At 43.6% G+C, this 14,519-nt stretch overlaps 1 protein-coding gene across 9 annotated transcripts in view; it reads right to left on the bottom strand.

Moving 5' to 3' along the window:
* Positions 1-8,754: 8,754 nt before the first annotated feature.
* The window catches only part of LRRC8D (leucine rich repeat containing 8 VRAC subunit D), a 64,348-nt gene continuing 58,583 nt past the window's right edge, over positions 8,755-14,519 (bottom strand). For all 9 annotated transcript variants that reach the window (XM_027694215.1, XM_027694214.1, XM_027694213.1 and 6 more), the window contains one exon: positions 8,755-14,448. In XM_027694215.1, coding sequence (XP_027550016.1) covers positions 11,879-14,446 — 2,568 coding nt within the window. In that variant the 5' untranslated portion in view covers positions 14,447-14,448 and the 3' untranslated portion in view covers positions 8,755-11,878. The remainder of the gene's footprint in view (positions 14,449-14,519) is intronic.

Here is a 14,519-nt window from a genome sequence, read left to right as displayed (position 1 = left end):
ACCATTCATGGGAAATGAAAATGAATTGATGGTGTTGGATCTTTTCCCAGCAGGCTCCGCTGCTCAGTGCCACTGGAATGAATATCACTGTCTGGCTCTCCTCTTGAGGCTTCAGCAAAACACACAGAGCAGATGAAAGGAGTGACTTGCTTCCTCAGCCATATGCCTGCTCCCTGCCCAATTCTGGATCCAGGCACCAGGGCAGGGCTGACCAGCCAGGCACTCACTGCTATTTCCTTGGCTGAACCAAATCGGCAAATACAGGGACAACATAAAAGCTCGGAAACTTTTTTTCAGCCACGAGCATGTTTCTTTGTCTGTAATTCATGTCTTTGTAAACATTTATTCCCAAATGGCATCTGAAGATCCTCATTTGATGTATGTATTTTCTTTTGGCATGCCTGGGACAGTGAAAATCAATAAAGGCAGTTTCACTTGCAGGAGTTTGAAGCCATGGTGTTTGCCCAATAAACATCCCATACACACAGTCCTTCGTTGCTAAAGAGAACTGCACTGAAGTAAAAATATTGCAGGCACTTCTCCTGATCTTAGAGCTTGTAAAAGGATATTCTCACACAAGCTGAAAGGCTGGATTCTTTTGCAGTACTGAGCACTTACCTGAGCACAACCAGCCCATTGAAAAGGTCTGGCACAGAATTGTTCCCCACAAGTTTGTGGTTTCAATAAAACAGCAAATTAGTTAATGAAGGATAGCAGCATCTCCAAAATGGCCCTGAATTCTAGAGGGTGCTTTTTTTTCTGATAAAGTTAGCATAAATGCACAGTAAAATCTTTTCAGGAAGAAAATGGTCTCCACATACTGATAGGGTGCTGCGGTAGAATCCTTCAGATGAATGGAGGTTTTGCACTAGATTTTATTAGGGAGGAAGGATTTACCCAGAATTTTTCCTGTTCCAAACTGGCAGCAAAAAAAGAAAGAAGTGTTTACCTGAGTGATTAATTTCAGCAGCTCCAGGACAGCGTATACTTTCTTCCGGGGAAATAATTTGGATTCAGAAACATATAAAAGACCACTCCAAATGGAGTGAGCAGTTTTCAAAAGAAGCATCTGGAAAAAACAAGTTTCTAATCATTTTGGATGTGAAGCCAAAGGCATTCAGAACAAACATTTTGGTAACAGAAAAACATTCTTTAAGGGGGATTAGGGCAGGAGCAGTTCATCTCTACCCCAGCTAGTGATCAAGCTCTGAGCAGCAACCAGGTTTTTTAGAGGACTGTTTCACTGGAGCTCATTTAACCATACTCTTTTTAACGACAGAGCTTCAGGAGGTGAGTGGTGAAGAGGCAGAACAGCCCTGTGAACAGTCAGCACATTGAACTGCAGGATTTCTTTGCTTTTTGTGATGTGTTAGGACCAATTCCAAACTCCTCATAATCATCGCATTAATCTCCCAAGCTGTGCCTCACTTCAACTCTGCAATACTAGAAACAGGAAATTTCCACCACCTCGGCCTTTGACAGCCACTTAGTGACTGCCTTTGTGTGAGACCTCATAGAAGGAAACAAACCTGCATTTCCAAATGTGGTGACTGCTCCAGGACACAGTGAGAGTCTTGCTCTATCTGCTCAGTCTGAAAAAAAGCTTTGCATTTATAAGTCAGCTCCAAAGAGCTCCAAAACGCTTGGCTTGCCCTGCCCCAAAATCAGCACATCCCCCAGCAACTCCCAGCATGCAGGGGAAGTAGAAGAGCCCCATCAGGGTCCTCCTGTGGACAGTGCTTTGGAGAGACACAAAATCAGCAAAAGCCAAGCACCATCCATCCATCCCTTCCTCTCCTCCATGTGTCAGACCAGAGGTACATGCCTGTCTTTAGCACAAATCAGGGAGGATGGTGGTATCTGGCAGTCCCTCCTCCCCCTGTGTGAGCAGGAGTGGGACTCAAGTATCCTCTGCCAGCAGTGCCTGAAGCCCCATCCTTGTCTTCTGCACAAGGGCTGTACAAGGAGCCACAAGGCTGTACAAGCTCAGACCACTCAGGAACTAGCAAATGACGGGGTAGGAAGGAGAGGGGTCGCTGCCAGTGAGAAGCCCTAAAGAGGGCAAAGATGAGTGGCTGGGGCACGTACCATGACATGGGTCTGTTTGTGTGACAATCAAAGAAATATCTATCAAAGGCTGTAGCTTACACAAAGGAGTAATGCCTTTCCCCTTTGAGCAGATGGTGCCTCTGTGCCCAGACAACAATGCAGGTCTGTCTGGAGAAATGAAGTGGGTATGTGCTGTGAAGAATAGACAAAAACAAGGCAGAGAAGGACAGAGAATTTGTTTTTTCTGTCACAGAAAGTTATCCCAAGCAGTCTTGTAATAAAGGTGCCATGATGGAGGAACTGAAGCCATGCCCAAGGCTAGCAGCCATGCTGTGTGCTCTGGGGCATCAGCAGGTGCTGTGGTTGTGGTGCCTCCTGAGGGGAGGAGGGAGGCTTGCACAGCACAGAGTGGCCGCTTGCTCTCCACTGGGGCATTTTGTGGGAGAACATTCCTTCCTCACAGCAGCCAAAGGAGGTGCTGCAGATCATAGGAAAATCAGGACAAAAGCCAGGGCCATACCACAGGAGAGGTAGTTTCCTTGTATTTGCTAATTCTCCCTGAACTTCTCTCCCATGAACTTCCTTTGCATCCTCTTCAGACTATGAAAATTCACAGCATCCCCAATATCCTGTAGCAAGGAGTTTCACAGCTGCAAACTTCCTAAACTGCACCACACCAAAATACTTTCGTATTTTGTGTTTAGAGTTGTTTTTCTCCTGCAAAATGTGTCCTTCACAGCTACTGACAGGAACAGAGCCAGCCCTGCAGGCAGTAACTTCTTTACCCCAAGTCCTTGTAAACCTGCCCACCCCATTGCACATCCCAGCATGGGGAACCCCTCCTGGGCACCCAGCCTGCTCCACCCTCATACACTGAGGAGCAGCAGCTCACACTGAGGCCCATTAGCTGATAAGCACTGGAAATGATGTGGCCAGCAGGATAACAAGTGGAGAACCAGCATCTATACACCTTTTTCACATCACATAGAACTGGTATAGTTTTATAATATCCAGTGCGTAGTCCAGTTTGCATCTCTCTATTCATCCTTTAAGCTTCTTTGAACTCAAATCTTGCACAGAGCTAATCACCCTACCAACACTGTGCTAATAATAGCAGCAGCCATTCAGTCTGTCAGAAGCATTGATTGCCACATAACAAAACCACAGTGATACTAGATCTCAAAGGTCTCCTCCATGCCAGCCCTTTCTCAGTCTGGTGAGGAGAAAGCAGCAGAACGTAACGCTAAAATGCTCATTTTCAGACCCTCTGTGTCCCACCCAGGCTGTTCACCAGTGTTTCACAACCCATGCTGTCTGCTGCCGAGCTCCTCTGGGGGACTCAACAATTAGAGGCCCCGCAAAAAATGTTACAAGCATTTAATTAAACAAATATATTCAGAGTTAAACATGTTGCTAAGGATGATCAGTGCAAGAACAAACATAAGCAAAGCTCCAGAGGCACAAGGACCTTTACCTGGGACAGTAACCCTGACTGCCTTCCTCTGAAGATACGCTTACCTTGCTCAGCGGGTGTAATTCTTCTGTGGGGCAACTCCTACAGAGACACCCTGGCTAGGTACGTAACTGCTCTGCTGGGATAGGGGTGGCCAAGATTCTCTTGATTTCCTGATGGGGAGGAGAAAGTCAGGTTTAAAACTGTGGTGCAGCACTGCTATCTACATGATCATTTTACAGTCGTTTAATTACTTCAGAAAAATTACTTAATTAAAGCCTCTTCTGTAGAGTTCTAGTTCAAAATTGCAGCCTGTCAGCTTTACTGGTCCTAAACTGAAAGAAGAGAAGGTCCCCGTGAGAGGACATGCTAAGGCTCCTTTGTGCAGTGCCTGTGTGGACTCCTGGAGCTGACCTCTGTCTTGCAGAGATGGCACTAGATCACTGGGGTTTCAGATCACCAGCACCTGGGGTAAACACCCATGCTCTGGGTGAAGGCTGACATTTGTGGTGAGAGGGACATGTCCTCAGCCATAAACAGCTCTGAAGGTCTGAGGAATATTCCCAAGTACTCAGTGAATTATTCAACCACACTAGTGCTGACTTGCAGGGACAACGCTTCCACACACAATTTTAAAGCCAATTTACTTAACAAGATTTTAACACAAAGACAGCTAGAACCCTATTTCATTCTCCTGGGTCAGATCATGCTGGCATTTTCTTAGGTCTCAGATACACAAACCAGTGTTGACAGTGATCAATTTACAATCCAGCTGGTCTTTTCCTTTTGTTAAGCACATTTCACAATTTCAATAGGTTAAAACCCGAGGCCCTGAAAGGCATTCGGTTTCCAGCTCTGTCGTGCATTACAGCCCTACAGACCTGGGTACATACTCAGAGTCTCCACTTGCCTGGCATTTTACATCCACAAGACATCCTTGCAGCTACACTGCAGTGCAGGAAGAAGTCCAGAATAAAACTCTCAGGATAGCTAAGAGACTAGAGGGCTTGGAGACCAACTGCCAAACTTGGTAAACTGAAAGGATTGAGAAGAAAGTAACAAGAGTTACAGGAATAATAAACACACCCAAACAACACATGGTGAAAGGCTGAAGGAAGGGGGTTAACCCAAGGCAGAGAAAAAATGAAAGGGGTGGAGAAGCAGTGCTCGCTGCAGAAGGCAGCTGTGACAATCATCAGGTGTTCTCTGCATCCTCTGTGAACAGGGTAAAAAACACACAACCCAATTTCCAACAAAGATAGGGAAGGCTCTTAGGACACAGAACTACAGGAGCCATGAGGATGCCTATGGAAATTACAACCTAAGGACATTATGGAAACCCTTTCCTTGGAGGGCTGCAGGAAAAACATGGTTTCCTCAGGATGTGTGAGAGCTGAAAGTGGGCAGGACCCCACTAGCCCCAGCATTTTCAGGCAGCTGGGAGGGAGCTTCAAGCCTCCCTGTGCTGGCAGGGCTCTACCCCACTTGGGTATCACCTGCCAGCCAGAGGAGGGAGAATCCCTTCACAAGGGGAAGCTGCAGTTCCAAGATTAGACTCTAGCCCTCGACAGTGCCCAGGCTTTCCCTGCAGAGCACTGCCAGGCATGCAGCCAGAGCAGGGGTGCAGTTCCAGGTATGGCTGTGCGGGGGTAAGTGTTAATAGTTCTACGGGGATGAGCTATCATGGATACTTGCACAGGAGCAAGAGGGGAACGAGAGCATGTAAGCAGCAGCTGCACACGCACCCGAAGGCCCTCTCTGAGAAGCAAAGGGTTCAAAAGTAAAGAAAGAAGAAAAACAAGGAAAAGGCCAAGAGTTCAAAAGGCCAAGGTTCAAACCTGAAGGTCCGAACTTGGCTCTAGCCAGAAGCACACGTAACTTACACTCCAGATTTAACACTATCGTCCTAAAACTTCTGAAATTTCTACCTCCCCTTGGGTCCATTTATTCCCTTTTTTTTCTCTTATTCTGCATTTCCTCCTATTATCACGATCCCCACCTTTCAGACACATGACATGGCAATAGGTTTCATTCAACAGTACTACCTTTATTTTGTGGTCCAGGGGACACTCTTGTATGGCATCTTCCATAGATGATGCCTCAGGAGGAGCGAGATAATTCTGGCTTCCCCAGCAGAGGGGAGCATCCGTGGGGTGCTGGCATAGCAGCCAGACCTTCTCCCACCCCAGTTCTGCCAGGACAGCTCCAGCAACACCCTCTGGGGTAAGCCAGCCTGCCCCAGGCCCGCAACATTGAGTCCAGAGATGATGCAGGATGGTGTCAGGGAAAAGGGTCTTAAAATCCATTTTTACAAACCATGTAAAGCAGCAAAACTACCCAGAACTGGTTAGCTGAACAGCAACATTTTGTGCATTTATTACTAATGGTCTACACAACCCAGTCCCAACTTGAGATTTTATTGTTTATGGGCACAACATGTTCATTTTATGGGAACAGACCTGCTCTGTGCTGGGAGACTTCCTGCAAGCAACTGTGGTGTTAATTTAGAAGATGGCATTCTTCCCAAAGTCATTATTAAACCAATAACCCTGTGTTACCTCCAGCATCAAGGGGCAATGTGCTGTTGGAGGCAAGACAGAACAAAGGTCCTAGCGATAGTAATTGCAAAAGGGCTTAGGGGCTGTTCTCTTCAGGGAACAGAGGGAGATGCAGCCTGGCCCAACTCCAGCGTGTGTGGTTTTAAAGATCCTCACTTAAGTTGTATTGTGTTGATGTGCAGCATTAAAGAGCTGCCACTTCTGCACCCATGCCTGGCTGAGTTACAGGAACTATTTTCAGCATCTCTGCCAGAAATGACATCTCTCACGACTTTTATCATGGAATGGGTGTGTGTTTGTAATCAGCTTGGAAAATCTGTTTCTGAGCTTAATTCTAAAGCTTCATCTTTGCTACAGAAACAACTGTCCTCGGTAACGCAGGCTACCCGCCCTTCAGAAGCATGGGGAATGATTTGCTGTCCTGGAAAATTGGTCACAGCATAAGCCCACAGGGCTTTGCAACCTCACTGTTTGATGCCTTTGGTTTAAGTGCTGAACACACTGTACAAGTACAAATAGGCGGTCTGAACTGGGAAGTCTTCTACAGTGCTAAAATGCCAACCATTTGGATAACCTTGTAAGCTAATCAGTAGTTCGTGCAGTAATTTTATCAATTCACAGTGGGAGGCAAGAGGTTAATGCCAAGGTCAAAAACACTACAGAATTCATCTCCGTTCTTTCAGTTCTGGCAATCTTAAGGATCGACTTGCATGTTCCTACAGCAAACTTGCTCAAGAAACATCTTATTTAAATGCCTTTGCAAATGTCTTTCTGAACAAACCAACCACATAGGCTTTGCAAGGGCAAGGATGTCAGCCACCAGCCTAAGATGAGGCAGACCAGTCATAAATGCATTGCACAGCGTTTGCAGATAGCCTTGCCATCACTGGGGAATGCAACTGTTTACAGATATAGCACAACCAAACTGATGCAAGCTGTTCCTCGGGGCTTTTTTCAAAGGAATCCCAAAATTTGGTCCTCCCAAGGTCCTTGGAATGCAACATATCCATTAAGCAGTCTGTCTCGGTCTGTACTTCTGCAAGCAAATGGGTTAATACATTTCCAATCATTTGGTTTGGCCTAAACAGAGTATCAGCAGTTTTTGTCTAGCTGTGTTTCTTCAACAGGGAGATCATTAAGTAAACAGTTTGCCCAGAGAGGCTGGAATTTCCATCACTGTCTAATCCATTCCTACATCTTGCCAAACATCTGGCAGGAATGAGTTAGGGAACCTTACTTTTGCATGAGGCAGGGTGGCAGGCTTAAACACATCTTGAGGAATCTTCTAGTCCTGCCTCTGATAGTTTGCTGTCTAAATCAAACTGTTCTGGGATCACACATTAGAAACGCATTGATAGGGCTCTGCCATGCAGCTAATGACAAGGCTGCCTAGGCCTCTTGAATCTTTCTACATGACATAATTTCTGCATGATTTGTGTTTTTCATAATCATGAAGGCATTTTGCCTCCATTAAAGAATCCACAGCTTATAGACAGGAAATTGAAATTTTTTAAATATCCTTTACCCAGGTGAGAAGGCTGTACCAAACCCAAAAATAGGTCTCAAGTCACCAGGCTTAGCCTCCCTCCTTGCTTTGGACTGAAGAGCAGTGCCCCACTCCACGATATGTTGCACAGGCAATGATCCCATCACAGACAGCCACCCAGACAAGCTACCCTCAGCCCACTGCCACTGTGCCCTATGGCTCTGCCATCAATACTGGGATTCCTCAGCAAATTTGAGGTTTTTGTTCTCATCTTTAGCACCCTCGCGGGTTCACAACCCAAAGACCCAACAGAAGCCTCGTTTTTCATGTTCACAACAAGCTGCAGAAGAGTTACACTTGGGACTGTCAGGTTTCCTGCCCAACTCCCAGTCTTGAGAACCAAGAAGTCTGAAAGCCAAAACATGTTCCTGTAAGAAATGAGAATGACAGTCAACACCACAGCTGTAGGAGCACCTCATTTGTTTAACTTGACTTCAAGTGAAGGAATCACAGTCTAGCCCATTGCCTTCACATAACCATACACCACCAATTTCTGTGCACATCCATGGAAATACAATATACAGAACAGCTATTTCTGTAAGATTTTTATTAAAAATACAGTCCACAAAGCAGATGCCCCATTCTCAGACATGACTGGCGGTGTCTGGGCATCCTGCTTTGCTACCAGAGGGGGCAGCTCAGGACTGCAAAGCCATTTATTTAGCAGCAGAAAGCCTTTCATAAGTGTCAGCATCCTGCCTTATACCAAGAGGCTTGATACCTGCTCAGGACAGCCACAGCTCTGTTGCATCATTGGAAGCAGCTTCCAAAAGGTCAATTTATTGGAAAACTAAAGGATCTTCACAGAAAGGAGTTACAGTGGCAGGAGCAAACAGAATGGGCAATTTCTTACTTCCTCTTGTTTGAACAAACACGGAAGTCTTTCTTCCGGGGCCATACACACGTTCTGAAAACTCCATTAGCCAAATTAAAACAGTGGTAGGTCATGTAAATTGTACATATGGAAAAAAAAGAGAAAAATTATGCTGAAGTACTGTATCCTAGTTAGAAACCATACCTGCAGGATTTACTAGGAGCAGTAACTCATGCCTTTTGCTTCTTAGATTACAGGCACCACAGAACAAATTCAGCATAAGGTACAGAGCTTTTACTATGCAAACACACTTCTCACCCATTAAAAAAATAGATTAGAGGAAGATATAAACATCTTATTTATTAAATCAAATAGAAATGCAAAATATATTTTACATGCCTTACATGGAAAAGAGATGAACTTCCAAGACTGTAAAAGCAAGACTGTGTCAGTTGACACGCAGGAAATAGGAACATTATAAACAGTCACAGAGAGGAGGAAGGACTGGGGGGAGGTGACATAGGGATTATGGGCAGTTCCTCCCCACTCTGAGAAAGATTTCCTAAAAACAATAATGGAGTTTACGCTGAGCAAGCATTAGAAGCCTGAAATTAACTTTAACATACACTTATTTTGGAGGAACTTGTCTAAAGAAGTACAGTTGGCTAATAACTAGTCAAAACAATGGTCTAAATTATGTATAACATATTCATAAGTGGACACAGGTTTATTTTTTGAGTATACCATACTCATATGAAAGACACAGGTTTATTTTTTGAACATCAATAGGGTCAGTAGGAGAATCAGAAACACCAAAAAAAGCTTTTAAAAGCTAGATCAATACACAGCCACATTCTGCGTGACTCTTCTATTTAAGAAAAGGAAAAACGGATGAAAAATAGAACTATTTTTCTAAATATTTTATTTATTTTGCCATCCTCCAACTCTTCCTCCCTCCTACACACAATTTCTTGGAAGCTGAAACACTCAACAACAAATACAAAGCATACACCAATAGTATATTCCACAGTTTTTCTAAAGAGTCAATAGTCCAGCAATTTTAAAGTGATCTATGTGCAAAAAATAAACAAATTAAAGAGTTTCTTAAAAAAAAAAATAACCCACTGCAGCCTTAACTTCTACTTAAAAAAAATATCTGAGGATTAGCACTAAGTTTCTCAGTGGAGGACAGATCAGTAACTGCAAGTATTCTGCCTAACCTGTGACTTGGTGGCATAAAACTGTCAACATCCCAAGTTTACTACCTGCTGGCAAGTGGAAAACAGACCGTATCCCCATGAGAAGTAGGAAAACCACTATTCATAAACTGGTCTTCTGATATACATAAACATACGGTGCAGGTATGTATTCAGAGACTGCTACCTACAGCTGAGAACAGTCCTCCCAGCATGACTAACAGTAAATTATTAACAATAAAATGTGCAAGACTCCTAAGAGCAGTATTTGAAATGTTCCTGCCTGCTCAATGCCTCTAGGCCTAAACTATCCCCTCATTAATAGTGGTGTGAGTCAGGGCAGCTCTGGTGAAGTTACAGTAGAAATCACTGTGCATGAGGATTTCTGTGAGAAGAACAGTCCCTTAAACTACAGACTAGTTCAGTCCTGACCACACTACAATAGGGAATTGTGTTTAAACCATGAGTAATCATGCAATCATCTCCCAGCATAGTACTTCTTTTCTGCACACATGGAATGTAAATGACCGAGATTTACAACTGATGATTTTGCAGATTTAATGGATTATATTTCTCTAATGGTTCTGGCAATGCAAACTCAAGTTAAAAAAACAACATTAAAAAAAAACAACAGAAAAAAAAAACCAACAACAAAAATCCCACACTCACTGCTGTCTGTTTTTTTCTTTATTTGATGACTTATCTGGCACACAGTTAGGGTTTGCTAACAGTGTGTAAGTGTTCAAAGACATCAAATTAGTTGGGCTGGGGTGGGAGAAGGGTAGTCTTATGGTAAAGTCCAGGTGTGGAAGACACCACAACAGGTGATAAAACTTAACCATGTTTGAGTCAATCAAAAATCTTATGTCTGTCATTAGTCCAATAAATGAAACAGACCCCCCAGGTCCTAATCAAGGGCTATGAAAAAAACCCAATCACCAACTCATAAAACGCCTTGAGTTTCCCAGATGAAAACTCAGAAGAGCAAAATATGAGCACCAAAGTCACTTGGTGTTTAATGACTTTCCAAGTCACCTTGCAGAACAGTTCAACCCTCAAAACTATCCACAACTTGAATGCCAAATGGCTGTATTCTCCCTTTTACCACCCACTGCTGCATAGGACAGAGGAGTTATGGAATCTGAGGGGGAGACCGGTTGCAGGAAGGTGACCAGTCTTTGCTGGAGTAAAGGAGCAGCACACCAGACCACAGAAGGAATCTCACCCAACAACATGAGGCCTTGAGGATGAAGAATGATACAAACCACTGAGGTATTGGAGCATGTCCAGAGAAGGGCCATGGAGCTGGTGAAGGCTCTGGAGCACAGGTCTTATGAGGAGCAGCCGAGGGAGCTGGGGTATTTAGTCTGAAGAAAATGAGGCTTGGAAGGGATTTTATTGCTCCCTACGACTACCTGAAAGGAGGTTGGAGCGAGGTGGGGGTCAACCTTTTTGCCCAGAAGCAACAGGCCAAGAGGACACAGGCTCAAGTTGTGCCACGGAAGGTTTAGATTATTAGGAAAAATTTCTTCACTGAAAGAGTGGTCAAGCATTGGAACAGGCTGCCCAGAGAAGTGGTGGAATCACCAGCTCCAGAAGCATTCAAAAAAAGCATAGACGTGGGTTTTAAGGGGACATGGTTTAGTGGTGGATTTGGCAGTGTTAGGTTAATGGTTGAACCTGATGAACTTAAAAGTCTTCGCCAACCTAAGCAATTCTATGATTCTATGAAACCACATACCTTAATGCAGGGAAATGGTGGTTCTGGTGCAGTTCAAATCACAGCCAAACTGTTTTCATTTGCCAAGGATGGCTAAACACTAACAACACAATTCAGTGTGTGCTTCAAGTGCTGTTAGACGCATACCATATACAACATTTAGCCTTGGTTTTCCTCCCCATAATGCACTAAAATAAAACCAGACCTTAAGGAATAACTTGCATAGTAAGAAAAGGTCATCAATTTAATCATTAACTTTAAGCAGGCAAGCAAATTTGTAAACATTCAAAAGCGGCAGCATCCAAGTTACAAACAATTTAAGGAAAAAAGAATTGAGATTATTAAGGTTCTTTATCCTCTCAAAAATTTTGGAAATGATCTTTTGAAACACTGCAAACATTGAACACTCAGTTACACTTCTTCTAATCCTGCTAGCAGTCCTGCCTTCCAACGAATTCTGCTTTCTAAAACACATCTCACAATTGCTGTACTTTTTAGCATCTGCCATTTGGAAGTCAGCTATCAGAGCATTTCACCTTCGCCTAAATCCCATTAGCAAAGGGAATGCTTGTGTCTTGATTCAACACCTCTTTAACTTCTGAGGGCAAAGCATCAAAGAGGTGATCTTCCACTACGAGCCCACTTTTCCTGAGAAGCTGACACTGCCCCAGCGTAACTGGCAGACGGTCCAAGCAGTTTCCCTTCAGTTCCAGGTAAGTCAGCTGCAACAGCTGACTTACTTTATCTGGGATTGAGGTAATACAGTTTTGTCCCAGACTCAAAGTCCTCAATTTAACACATTTAAACAACTGTTTTGGCAAAACGTCGACTTTGTTTCCTGTGATGTGAAAATGCTGAAGATTTTGAAGCAAACCTATTTCCACTGGAATCACCGCAATTGAATTGAAGCTTACATCTAGACACCTAAGTTTCTGTAAACTGAACACTGCGGCAGGTAAGGTTTCGAGTTTGTTATTCGAGAGATAAAGAGACTCCAAATTCTTTATGTGGGTAATGGAGGAAGGAATGCTAACTATTTTATTGTGCCACAGCTTTAAACAAGTCAGTCTTTTTAAATGCTGGAAACTGATGATTTCTTCAATTGTGCGTATGCTATTTGACTTTAAATCCAGTTCCTGTAAGTTAGAAAGACTGAAGATGGCATGGGGAATTCTCTCCAATTCACAGTTCTGCAGTTCCAACTCCGCAACATTAGTCATTTTCTTAAGGCTATTGAGTACCACAAGCTTAGTGCCATCATTATGAATGACTAGTTTTGTCAGATGTGGTGCTACATCGGTGATATTGGGGGGAATTTTGGTCAAATTGCTCTTCACGTGAAGAATTTTAAGGTGTCTCAACTCTCTAAGAGATTCAAGCCCTATCATTTTATTGTTTTCAGAGTTCAAGTTGCCTATCAAGTACAATTCACGGAGGGTTTTGAGCAAATACACCCACGCAGGAATTTCTGCAACATCTGTGAATTTCACATGAAGGCATCTCAAGTGGTCCCGGAGGAAGCTGAAGGCCGTCTGCTCGACCTTCGCAGGGCAGTGGTACAGATGAAGCTCCTGAAGATTTGTCATCTGGGAAATTTTGGCTGTAATTTTTGCTTCAGGAATCAGCTCCAGTTTCAACACATCCAGATCTGTCAGATCAAACACTGCATCCGGGACCCCCGACAGCATGAAGAGGTGCAGCTCCTGCTTGTCCTGGGCATTGCGGGAAACATGTTGCCGAAGCTTTTCATAAGTCCACTCATGGTTTAAACTAATGCCACGTAGTTTGTTCTCACTCACCTCTGACAAAAAGACACCAAATCGCTTAGAATACAGCTGGTCATACTGATCTACCATATGCAAGAGAAATGCAAAATCATTTTTGACATCAGGGATATCACTGAAGCTACTCTCTTCTCTGACCTTTTCAAAAGAATATTCTTTTAAAGGTATTCGGACCAGCCAGAAAAGCGTGTAGAGGCAGATAAAACCATACACACAAATGAGGGAAATATAGCTGATAAGCAGCTTCTTCAACATGTAAGCCATATTGTGTGTACATTCAAACTGCGTGTAGCCAATCAGATGTTCCACTTTTGGGTTGCAAATGTGTTCAAAACTAATGGTGTTGACAAAGTTTGCAGTATAGCAGAGTATAAATATGAACTTGACAGTCTTGATGACAGTCTGGCCAACATAGAGCTTATAAATCAGATCACTGTCTTCCACGTGAGCCCGGAACTTACGGACTTTCTCAAACAGTGCTTTGGCTTGTTCTCCATCTTTCTTATCTAAAATCGTGACGCTGGGAATCTCAATCATCGGCTTGTCAGCTGAAAATTTGAAGCCAGATTTGGTTATCATGGGAGTGCTAGCACTTGGGCTTCCTTCATCACTGCTAGTGGAAACATACTTGGGCAGGGACTGGGCACCAGTTAACCTCTGTTTGTTCTCCTCGGAGTCCTCACATGCCGTTTCGGACAATGCTTTTGTAGTCCAAGGGGACTCAAAACACTTCCCCAATATGGACACAAAATGCTCAATTTTTGAGCAAGTCTTAGGATACTTGAACCAAAAATTGCTACTGACTATTAAAATGATAGTATGGATGAGAACAAGATACGGAAAATACTTTGAGTACCACGGAAGGGCCAAATGATAGCACATCTGGTTAATAAATATGTACTGCTGAAAATCCAAATTTGTTTTACGGCCTGAGGAATCTTTCTGCTCCTTCTTCAGCTCCTGACCTGATTCAGTGGATTGATACTGAGAAGAGGTAGCTCCGCTCAGAAAAATGTCAGGTCTTACAGTAGTACTTTCAAAGGAAACAGTTCTCATTGATGCTTCTTCTCCTTGACCAGTGGTTGTTTCAACAGTGGTAAAGTCAGCCTTTCCTGATGTATCAGGCTGCACTTTTGAATTTACAGTAGACTGCAAAACTGGCAAGCAGACCACCTGGTCTTTTGTCAGCTGCATGGTTCCAGCAAAAATGGCAACCATTAACATAACAACAGCAAGATAATCCATAAATACATCCCACCATGGTTTCAAGATACGGTAAGTTGGCTGGATGTCATTGAGCGATGCAACTTCTGCAAGGGTAAACATTCCTACAAGAGAACAAAGACAAAATCAGCATTGTTGACTGGTGAGATTACAGTATGTGAAAAGTAAAATGCTG

This window comes from Neopelma chrysocephalum, unplaced genomic scaffold (assembly GCF_003984885.1).
Source record: "Neopelma chrysocephalum unplaced genomic scaffold, ASM398488v2 Primary Assembly neopelma1_97, whole genome shotgun sequence".
Taxonomy (NCBI): Eukaryota; Metazoa; Chordata; class Aves; order Passeriformes; family Pipridae; genus Neopelma; species Neopelma chrysocephalum.
The sequence above is the reverse complement of the archived record's forward strand: the minus strand, read 5'-3'. Positions and strand labels throughout refer to the sequence as shown.